At 36.8% G+C, this 12,481-nt stretch overlaps 1 protein-coding gene across 41 annotated transcripts in view; it reads left to right on the forward strand.

The window, feature by feature from the left end:
- Window positions 1-12,481, forward strand: part of tenm3 (teneurin transmembrane protein 3) — a 971,756-nt gene that overhangs the window by 825,204 nt on the left and 134,071 nt on the right. For 40 of the 41 annotated variants that reach the window (XM_087235111.1, XM_087235107.2, XM_087235110.2 and 37 more), the window contains one exon: window positions 6,102-6,340. In XM_087235111.1, coding sequence (XP_087091237.1) covers window positions 6,102-6,340 — 239 coding nt within the window. Of the gene's footprint in view, window positions 1-695; window positions 795-6,101; window positions 6,341-12,481 lie in introns of all 41 variants that reach the window. The other variant, XM_087235141.1, reaches the window with a different exon arrangement.

Consider the following 12,481-nt stretch of genomic DNA (forward strand, 5'->3'; position numbering starts at 1 on the left):
CAAAATACAGTGAAGCTTGATGGCCTTAGATATCAACAACAAAATATATGGAAACTGTTGTTTTCTCCCTCATAAAAGTTGACAGCCTATTTTTATATCCTAACAATGCACAATAACATGGTTAGTTGCACTTTATTTTTGACCTTTAGCATTGTTTTTCCCTACCGCCCGCCGCCCTGTCATAATAGATCTGTGACCCGCCAATTGAAATGCGCTGCTTCAGATTGTGTGCATCTCTAGAGAGCCCCATCCCTCTCTCAGAGGATGCTATCCGCCATAGAGGGAGTACAGTAATTAATATATTCTCACACTTAGCTCATAGTGGATGTATAGAGAGGCGACCAATAACACTTTACAGTCATTCAGCGTGCCTGAGTAATTCTGCGGCTCTATTCACCGTAATAAACATTCCCTCCTTTTCAGAGCATGTTAGTGCTTCCATTTAGAGGAAAATGAAATGATACACAGAACATAAAACTGCCGTGTACTTGTTTTATGAGTCTTTTCATGCATGTGGGTCCACGCACGACTGTCTGTCCTTCATTCCAGTGCACATTCAGCTGTCAGCGACTGCCGTCTGAGAAGCTCTTTCTTTGAGGATTGGCTGCCAAACTCATAATTGGATATACCTTGACTGTCTCATCACCAGAAAGAACTGACGACCTTTATTCTAATTGTTTGTCTTTCTCATGTAGAAAATTAGCAAAGCAAGCAGTTCTTGAAAACGGGCATGACAACTTAATAGAGATGGATGTGTTCCCTCCCGTGTGCCACGAGGGCGGCTATGGGGACGGGTATGTGCTCCTGAGTCTTCTCATGGTGCCAGCTGCTGATGCCAAGCCCAACACTGAGCCAACCAAAGTGCTAAATCTCTAGAACCCCCCCCAACCTAGCCACCCCCCAAACAGAAGGCCAGCGCTGAGCCAACCAAATGGCCAAAGTCCCATATTGAGCCAACTGAATTCAGACAAAGCAGTCAATGCACTGGCCCGGCTTCCTATCGTATATCTCTTCCCTTCTTGGGACAGCCGACGAATACAAATTATAAGAAGGCACTTGATTGGCAGCCACTTCTGACACTGATACTTGCTCAGGAATAATTGCTCTAAATTAAGTTGCAATAAAAATCCACTAATATGCTAATCGATTCGCCACTTGCATAAATCAAGTTACACAGCCCTTAATATTTTAATTTGACTAATTCTTTAATTGATATTCCTGCATTACTAGATTAAATCCCGACTGCCTTGCACAGCATCTTGGCTTTGATTGGGTTGATTGATAACATTGGGCTAACAGTGAGTTGGCAGCAACTGTTTACTGCACTAATATAAGAGCACAGTTTCTCTGACTTTGTCTCTCTCTCTCCCTCTCTCTCTCTCTCTCTCTTTCTCGCCCGCTGCATTAGAATGCAGAGAGATTGTCGAATTGTCTCGCTAATTGGATTTAGTGCTCAGTGTTATTTGATATCGCAGCTCGAATCATCTGTTTGTTTCATTGTTCAGTGTCTTCATGGGTCATTCTGTCAACATAAAGAATGCAATCGAACAGACAACCGTGCAGTTTTAGAGAATTGCTTAGCTCTGCAAGCTTGTGAGTTGTTTTTTTAACAAAGGGAAGGGATTTCATGTCGTGGAAGAGGGTTACGTCTAGGCCTTTGAATGTGAATATTTTTAGATTTATTCTTGACAGTTAATTCTGTACAGACACCTACCTTGAAGTTTTCCCTGAAAAAAAGCTATTAGATGATACCGCTGTTTTTCCACCGAAACAAACCTTGACACTAAATGGGAAAAGTTGTCAAATGGAATAAAGTTTATTATATGGGTCTGTGGGCTCAAAGATCTGGATTTAAAATATAGTTCATAGTAAAATATATCATTTAACACGTGGCAGGTTAGAACTAAAAGAATTCTATATGATTTTAATGATTTTAATCCTGGTTTTCTTTGCTCATTTTGTCTTATGCTGCGTCCCAATCCACATACTGTACTTATACTATGCACTTTTTTGTAAATAGAGTGTATTAGAAGAGTATGCAAGCTTTGGGACATACTACTTCTTTGTTAACAGATCGCTATGTTGCTTAGTCACGTCCCCTGCTAAACATTTCGACACATCTTCCACATTTCTTTCATATTTAATTATCTACCTTATTGGAGAAGCAGCAGCAGGATAATCTGCCATTCGCGAGTCTTTCATGCAGAGAAATCTCCTAGGATCTTTGACTAATTATGCATTTAGAAGTTAATGTCCAAACATATCTTGATATAAGTTCACATTGTCGTTCCAGATTAAACATGGAAAAATGTGGTTTAAATATGTTTCAGTTGGCTATTGACATACACTCATTTAAACAAATTTACCGAAGCTTCTCTACTTGAATTGATCTCGCATGTCCGTCATGTTTGTAGTTTGTTACACTTTTCACCCACTTTGTAGTTATAATCTATTTAACATCCAACGCGCAATGTATTGTGGGCAATATAGCGGTTACTGTCAGACCTTCTACACTTCGAATTTTTACCGGAAATAGTAAACCATCTGGGTACCTTTGGCACACTCTTTTTAACATACTAGGGTTTTAGACATACGTCACTTCTGCTATGCTCGCTGCCATATTTGTGTCCGATATGGTCACACTTACAACCACAACACATTTAAATGAGACTAAATGAAATGGTTTTATACCATAAAGGTCAGATAACATTTACTCCAAATTTTTAAATAAAATTATTATAATTTTGTCATTTTTTTCAGAAAATGTGAGATTAGTAAAGGCTTGCTTATTTATTTATTTATTTATTTATTTATTTATTTATTTATTTATTTATTTATTTATTTTAAAGCTTATTAATGTTTACTAATCCTAGTCACCTAGTCATGGTTTTCTTTATTCATTTTGTCTTATGCTACATCCCAATTCACATACTTATAATAAAAAAGTATGCACTTTTTTCACTTCCTCGTTAACAAATCGCTATGTTGCTTAGTTACACCCCCTGTCAATCATCTCAACGCATCATCCACATTTCTTTCAATAGACGCTTCTACACTTCTAATTTTTACTCCAAAAATAGTTAACCATCCAAGTACCTTTGGGATATTCTTTTCAATATTCTATTTGGATTTAATAATTCTATATCCCAATATTATTTAGGATGGATAGTATGTGAATTGGGATGCAGCCTTACATTTGATATTCATGGGGAACAAAAACATCACTTCCACTACACTCGCTGCTATATTTGTGTCCGATACGGTCACACTCACAACCACAGCGCATTTAAATATTGGTTATGCTGCTTCTGATGATACTTCAGACTGATTTTGTACCTTCAACGTGTCTGTCCCAACTTGGTTTTGTGTACACTCTCAGAAATAAAGGTTTGTACCTAAAATTTGTACCTAAAAGGTCAATATTAATACCTCAAGGGTACATGTTAGTACCTTAAAAGTACAAGAGTGTTCCCTTTTAAAATGTTTAAGTACTAATATATTCTTTTGAGGTACCAATATGGACCCTTTAAGTAGAAATGTGTACCTTTTGAAAAGGTACCACCCCAAGGACAGCTTGCGTACCTTTTTTTCTGAGAGTGTTCATTTATTCATGGCTTCACTACTGTTTGCCGTGGCCACAAATTTTAGCACATGCAGCTTATTACTAATGATCAGAAAACTCACCCAAAAAAGTATTTAAAGAAAAGACTTTCTGCTGATCTGCTGAAGCATAGTGACTATTAACCTTCAACACTGGTGAAATGTATATCTAAGTTGTTCACAGTGCACTCCAAACAGCAGGCAAGCTCTCAGGGCATTTACAGTGAATGCTATCACTACTACACATCGGGACGTGTTTATCATTAAAAATGTATTTAAAGACAAGTGTACCTGATCACAGAAAGTGATGTAGATCTCAGAAATTATCGCATGACATCCACACTATTTATTTGTGTCATAAACACGACAGATCCCACATGGCACTCGCGTATTTCTGATACACAGGCCCACATGAGGGAGAGCACATTCTTAAAGAGCAACACATTCAGACAAAAAAAGATCCCAGGGCATTCCTGGACAGATTGTTCACCACAATTATCTACAGTATGGGTGAGTGACGGTCTGTTAATCAAATTAGATTACAATCCAGCATTGAACTATGCACATTTGTATTTTTTATGTCAGTAAAAATCCCACAAGTATCCGCGTACTCCATTATTTTAGGTAGTGCAAATAAGAGTTAGATATAGTTTAAAAGTTAAAGAGCTATCGAAAACGGGCAGAGGGCTATTTTCAGTGTGCTTTTATTCAGTAATAAAGACAGTCAAGCGGCTCCGGTTTCCCCCACAGTCCAAAGACGTGTGCTATAGGTGGATTGAACAAGCTAAATTGGCCGTAGTGTATTTGTGTGAAAGAGTGTGTATGGATGTTTCCCAGTACTGGGTTGCAGCTGGAAAAGCATCTACTGTGTAAAACATATAAGTTGGCGGTTCATTCCTCTGTGGCGACCCATGATTAATAAAGGGACCAAGCTGAAAGGAAAATGAATGAATAAATGAATGAATGAATAAAGGTCAAGTGATGCTGTATCCACCATGGGTTAACATTAGACGAGTAATGCAAGCATAAACACGGAACATGATAGCCTGTTGCTAAAACAAATTAACTATCAATTACATCAATTCAATTCAATTCAATTGTTTATTGTCATGTGCACAGTAAGGAAACACGTTTCCCTGTACAATGAGATACTTTGCCGTCCACAGTGAAGTCATACACAACATACACATCATACACGACATACACATAAATACACATATATACACAGAAGTGACTGAAGTATAATTATAAAATGTAAGTATATAAATATCTATGAAAGTAAACAATATATAAAACTGATTTTAGAGTAATGAAACAGATGTAAACAATGTATAGTCTTTCTTAAATTGTGCTTATTATGCAAAAAGTGCCTAGTGCAATTGGCTTATGTGCAAAAAAAAAAAAAAAAAAACACATTTATGTAATAAAAAGTAGTTACGTTCACTGGCGCTACTGAAGCAACATAACAATTTAGCTATTTCAGCACCACTGCAGATAGACAGCATAGTATATTTTGGTCACAAAAACGGTGGCTGCATGACCCATGGAACCTATGGATACTGTAATACAGGGGTGTTCAAACTGGGTCCTGGAGAGCCAGTGTTCTGCATAGTTTAGCTCCAACTTCCTTCAACACACCTCCCTGGAATTTTCAAGTATACCTAGAGAGAGCTTGATAAGCTGGTTCAGGTGTGTTTAATTGGGGTTGGAACTAAAATATGCAGGACACCAGCCCTCCAGGACCGAGTTTGGACACCCCTGCTGTAATAGGACCTTGAAATGATTTATAAAATAAAGCCTATATTTGTTTGTCTGCTGAGCAAACAATACAGTTGGTGATTTTTAATTAGAAAAAGCTTGTTCTCCCAATCAACTGATTCCAGATTTGTAGTGAAAAGTGCCACACACACACACACACAACAATTCCAATTTCTTCACTTTCATTCAGGCAAAGGTACACAGCAGGCGAAAGGGGAAGTCAAACACTAGGGCTTTGATTGAGATGTGTTCGGTAAAGGTTGAAAAGTGAAGAGGGCCAGATTTTCACTGTGGTGTTCAAGCAAACAGAAAGGGCTGGCTTAATAAATGTCCTGGTAATATCTGCCCAGCATAATTACCACATGCCAAGGGCTTCTGTTAGCCAATCATACTTTAAGTGCCAATCAGTGGGAGAGGGTGACACTAGCCTAGCGGGAGGCGTACAGGAGCAGGGCAGTTTGAGAAGACTGTACGCCTCACTTCCTGTACTGTTCCACGCTTTGTGAACAATCTGTGCCACTATAACTATTCATTTAGACTTATTCAGAGTTAATATAGCAGAGCTTTCTATGAAAAGTTAAATATGCGAACGTTAAATGCTTAAACAATAAAACAGTTTCTGATTTGATGAACTGTATCCGACAAGTTTTTTTTGCCTAAAGCTCTTCAATGAAAAGTGAAAAGGATTTGAGAATGAGATTAAATATTCATTGCTCGTGTCTGTTTCTCTCTTTTTTTTTCAGGCACTTTCTCTTTAAGACAGGCACCGGCACCACTCCTCTGTTCAGCACGGCCACGCCAGGCTACACTATGGCCACGGGGGCGGTCTACTCGCCCCCCACACGGCCCCTGCCCCGCAACACACTGTCCCGCAGCGCCTTCAAGTTCAAGAAGTCCTCAAAGTACTGTTCATGGAGGTGCACAGCCCTCAGTGCCATGGCCGTCTCCATACTGCTCTCCGTACTGCTCTGTTACTGCATTGGTAAGTTTAACACTGCCTATTACAGTATAATGCCTCATTCACACTAGCAGAGACTTTGGAGCTGCCAGTTGCTCTGGGTAGCTACCTGCTGCAAACATAGATCTATAGCATGGAAAGAACAACCAACCTCTTAGCGAGCTGAGAGAGGATCACGTGAGCTCTACTGGTGATCCTATTGGCTGTCTCTCAAGAAATTCACTTTTCATTTGCATAAAGTTAAAGGATTCTCTGTCAATCGTGTAGACAGAGGTCAGTGGGAGTCATTTACTCTCGGTTGAAATGAATGGTCGCTTATCGATTTGACAATTTGCTGCTGCAAGTCACTCATAGTGTGACTGAGGCTTTAATGGGTCAACAAGTTGAAAATCAAGTCGGTGATGTTACAGACATACACATGCACATAGATTTATTTACCAGTTTCATGACTTTCAAAACTTTGGTGTGTGTTATTGTCTAATAATTTAATTAACCACAGTCAATAAGTCCAGTTTCCACATTTACACATGTCGTTTTATGAAATTTTTCAGGTTTTTGACCTCAAATTGTTCCTTTGCATATTCTTTTTTTTACTAATCTCATCTCCATGGCCAATTTAAAAACATTTTATTTTATTTTATTTATTTATTTATTTTTATTATTTTTATTATTTTTTTATTTTTTTATGTGGTTTTTTGTGAGATTTTAGGCAGATTTAATTATTAAATATATTAAACATATTAAAATAACTTAACATAGTTAAGCATAGTGATATAGAATTGTAATGCAACCTGCCTGAATCTACTTTAAGAGTGTGTTTATTTAAAAATAATGGCACACCTTAGAATGTTCATTGGCTAATCAGAATCAAACATTCAACAGCCCTGTAGTAGAACATAAAAAACTAATCCTCCTTATTCTGAAATTTGGTCATTTTAAAACATTACAACCTACAAAATTTCAACAAAACATTTCTATAACATAAATTTGGGTGTACTAGTTTTTGGACTGTTGTCATATAAGTTATTTTGTTAGATAAGCTCCAAATTTAGCTTCAATACAGACTAAACTAATGTATATGCACCAATATTATATTGTAAAGCTTCCTATTAACCTTTTAACTACCCCACCAAGAAAAAAATTCCCGTCGCTATTTAACACACTCAATGCATTTTATTTTTCAACACATCTCATAATTTCTAAAATATTAGCCTCTACCAAATGGTTAATATGTTGGTTTATGGTAAAAGTATCAGAAGTAAAAGATATTTAGTGTAACACAGATTTATTTAAAAAGAAAATATTCAAAATAAAACATTTTTGAATACTAAATTACCATTTATTTTTGAAGTATGCCATAAAATATTTCAGATTCTCATTTAACATGCTTTCTTGTTTTTTTTTTTTTCACAATAAAACCAAAATCAAGTAAACTATTATTTAAAACAGTCATTCTTTAAAGGATTTTAACAGTCATTATCTAAAATATGGTCAATGATTTGGTAGAGGGGCAGTCCAAGGGTTAAAATATGTATATATGCTGAGCACTGTATATATAGTATTTGATATGTAGTATTTTATCAAGAAATAAGATATAATTCAGTAAATAAGTAATCATTTATTTTAAATAATTACATTTGCTGAATAAATTCTTAATACATACTAAGCACTTGCTTCCATGGGACCGACTAGGGACCAGCTTATAAATAAAAACAATTTACTTGTTTTTAAAGCAACTTTCTCCTGCTATAATTCAATTGAGCGTGCCCCCTCTAGCAAGCCTGCAAAACATGGTAATGGCAGTGGAGCACTATTTAAAAATCAACTGCTTAGTCAATTATGTTTCCATGGAAACCCTTAGCTAATTTTTGTCTATTACTCAGTCACCTGCACAATTGTCCAACAGCATTGGTTGCCAGAGTAGCAAATTACGACCACCTCCACAGACAAACATTTGCCTATTTTCCTGTTGCGTCGTCATGGATTTAAGTTCACTTTCCTTCAGTATTCATCACATACTATGTGCCAAATGTAGACAGCCTTGTTTAAGCTTCCTCTGCGAATGAAGCTGGTCGTTTCCTCATTCCATACAAATGTCACGCTGATGAGAGGATTTGTGAATGGCCTGTAGAGATGCTGTTTTGTTGCTGTGAGGTGGGCTTGTTCCTCTTGAAGGCATGATGGCTCAGTTGATCCACATGGGAGAGACGGCGATGCAGCATTCATGGGTCCTCTGTTTATTTTTCTACAGTCTATACCCTTCTTCAATAACCTGAGAGGGTGTTCTTTACTTCTGACCATTTCTGTAATGTTCTATTACTGAAAAGTGAAAGGGACGCACATAAACAAAGAAAGGGAGAGATAGAGAGCTTTTCCGTTCACACACATATACAGTACACATTTTAAAAATACACCTTTTTATCTTAAATAAATCTATTTAAAATTTTATGAATGTCAAAAATGACAGAAAATAACACTGAAAGAAAATAAATGCTTTGCATCAGGAATATACTGTCTGTTATATTTGAATATGCAGTTATATTTACCATTCACCTAATTTTTAGTAACCTCCTATAATGGGGAAAAAATCCATTGTTACATGTATTGAATATTTAAATGTATTAATATAATTTGCAGTTTCCCAGGGATGGGTTGCAGCTGGAAGGGCATCCGCTGTGTAAAAACTTGCTGGATAAGTTAGCATTTCATTCCGCTGTGGCGACCCCGGATTAATAAAGGGACTAAGCCGACAAGAAAATGAATGAATAATATGCAGGAAAGTTGGCGGTTTATTCCACTGTGATGGCATCTGTTATTTAAGGCACTAAGCTGTAGGAAAACGAATGAATAATGTAATATATGAGCAATGTCACACGAGTAGCAGTGCGATATGGCTGTATATCGGCACTGGTGGGAGGCATGCGTTGGTGCAACAGTGTGACGGTATACAGCCACTGTGTGATATTGCTCATATATTACAATATTCATTCATATATTCATACATTATACATCTATTCAACGGCAAAATCGTGTATATAAAAAAGAAAATCAAACACGGAGAGTCTAAAACCCTTTTGTATAAGGAACTACTTTCTTCCACAATTCATTCACATCTGCAGCTGACGTCAGAACAGCTGAATCTGTTGCTCATTCATAAATGTCACTTTAGAGCTAGTATTTTATTAATTCTCTAGCGTAATGTCTAAATTGATGACAAAACAGGTGATTTTGCTCACATTTTAAGATTATAAGGCTGAATGGCATGAAATGCCATCAGTCTTCAGAAATATCTCCCACTATTACTCTATTGCAATCAGGATTTTACAATAATTAACCCCGAAAAAGCCAAAGCAGCGCAAACACTACCAGATTCCTGTTGTGCTTGCAATTAAGAAAAACGATAAACAAATGTCGGCATTTCTTTTTTCTTTATTTTCACCGAACTAGTTTGCTGTAACGAAAACAGGAGACTCATTAAAAACAAACAGATGGCCAACCAGGAAGTAACTCAGAGTTAAACAAAGAGTGGCCAACACAAAATGCATGCATTTCTGATATGTGAGTCCCATCTCACACTCAATACAAAACAATTACTATGGTATAAATATAGCACTAGAACACGCGAAAGAGAGAGATTGACTTAGAATAACACTCACCTGTTTAATAATGATTTGATGTAGATAGAACTTTGTAGATAGAAGTTTATCTCCTCTAAGGGCTTATTATGTGGTCTCTGTCGCCATCTTGTGGATGGATAATGTCATTAGTCTCTGCTGTGCTTAATGATATGCTGATGGATGCAGATGTGCTGTATCTCTGAAATATAAATATTTAAAATAGACATATTCTTATAAATAAACTGCATCTAAACAACTACATTCTTAAACAAAAAAGCCTCAAAGGTACATTATGTTGTCCAACAGCTGCAATTTTTGTCAAACTGTAGTGAATTTATTGATCTGCTGTCAAGTGGGCGGAGTAATACACAAGGTGAACAGGCTGTACGAGTTTTGATACTGCAGAATATCGCACGACTATTAACCAGTAGATACAAGAGCCAGACAGAACTGTTGTATATAATGTAATATAATATAATATAATATAATATAATATAATATAATATAATATAATATAATATAATATAATATAATATAATATAATATAATATAATATTGCATCATTACTAATACATTTAAATACAAATGATATAATTTTTTATATAGTGCATTGTTCAATATCCAAAATAAATTGGTTTTACACCTTTACTTCACTTTAAAAAAAGTGACAGACACCAGCTGACTGATGTTTGTGGAAATGTGCTCTAATCTAAACTGTACTACAATGGCAAATTGACCAGAAATCTTGACTTTCACATAAGAGGTTTCAGCTCCTAGTTACCACACACCCAGACAGGCACACTTCTGCACATTTTTTTTGTTCTTTTTTGTATTCATGATGTCAAGACTGGCCTCCAAAGTCAATAGAAGGAAATGAAGCGCCCTCCTTTCCCGTTTTCAATGCAATATTGCTCCAAACCCATTCAGTGCTGCAGAGATCCATCGGGCCTCTTTTATCATAAAGTCATAAAGGGATGAGAGGACGGCATCACTGAGCCCCTATTACATCCAAATAGGAATGCATTTGTTCAGTCAGTGGCCTTTCATTATTGTCTGCTTTTGTGTCACATCGAGAGAAGTCATTTGTAGTTCAATTTTTCGCTGCTGGGACTGACAAGATGTACAGTATTAAAGCCCGCACGGCGTTAGCACTGCGTTCAACAGGTTGAAAGAAAGCAGTTGGATTCTCTGTGTGATCAGCAAGCAGAGTGGCTGAATAACAAAAGCTAATTTTGCTCTTTAGAAAGGAAGCCAAATCCATTTCAGAGGTAATTATTCCACTGTATTCTAGACAGTTCAGCAGCTTCCAGAGAGCTATTTACTGACACTCCACAGCCAGGTCTGCCGCTTTTGTCGATACTGCTGCTAATAGAGCAGAGATCACAGACATCTAGTGAGAGCAAGACACCAGATTTTCACCCAGGGTCTCATAATAATTGGCCCATAATGACCATCTCTTTCATTCTGTGTCTTATGATCTTCTTAGGTGCACTGGTGTTATGAGATAACATCAACTATTCAAACGCTCTGAAACACAAAGTAAAAAGTTTGCGAGAGGAAATGCGTCATGTGTCTTGGCTGTTAGTTATTATGAGCGTCGTTATGAAGATGTGTTTGCATGGTGTGTAGCTTCCAACCGGCAGGGTGTCTCCGGCCAGACCCTCAGCAGCTCTGATCATTACCGTGTTTTAAGATTCCTGAAGATGCACACAGCAGGACAGTTAAGAGCATCACTGAAATTATGGAAATATATGGAGAGCTAATCATGACAGTGCCCTGCAGGGGCCAAACATTAACAAGCCCGAAAACAGATTCCTTCTTACTTTCTTTTATCTGTGGCTGTTCCCTGTCCCGTCCCAGCTTTCATTATCAGACCTCATTATCCCTCCGAATTTGTGCTCCAGAACCTGTTATTTCAAACGACTGATGTTATGGGAATACACAATGCAGCACTGTTATGCACTTCTTCTTCCCGTTCCACAAATGGGCTTGATGATAGATTTACCAAATGACTTTTCATTTACTAAATGACTTCTGTTTCTCCCAAATTACTGTGCACAATTAATAAAGTTTAGGTTAATAATAATTTAAACCTACTTAAAGAATTTGCCAATCCTTAAAGCAGCAAATCTCAAAACTTAACTTTTATCTTAAAAATAAACCTGCGTCTTTAAACATGGGGCAATGTTTCCGCAGGAGTATATCAAAATTGTAATTATATAGCATCCACCTGCAGAACTGCAGTAACAAACATCACAGACATTTCCTGACAGCAATGCAAGGGACAAAAAATATTACTGCCCTTATTCTGCTTTGAGTTTTGAGCACCTAATGTTAACTGTTTTACCTTATTACTCTCTTTAACTTGTTTATAAGTTGCTTTATTTAATGAGGATTCACAATGCAATTTAATTGTTGAATATTTTAATAGTTATACATAATCAAAGCGTCAACAGTTACTCTTTTCTAATTACCAGTTTCCATTAACCTTTGCTTTTTATTTATTTACACTTTCAAATTGTATTATGGGACTTTGATCATGTTTCAG

The sequence above is a fragment of the Danio rerio genome, chromosome 1, assembly GCF_052040795.2.
Source record: "Danio rerio strain M-AB ecotype USA chromosome 1, GRCz13ab, whole genome shotgun sequence".
In the NCBI taxonomy this organism is placed as follows: domain Eukaryota; kingdom Metazoa; phylum Chordata; class Actinopteri; order Cypriniformes; family Danionidae; genus Danio; species Danio rerio.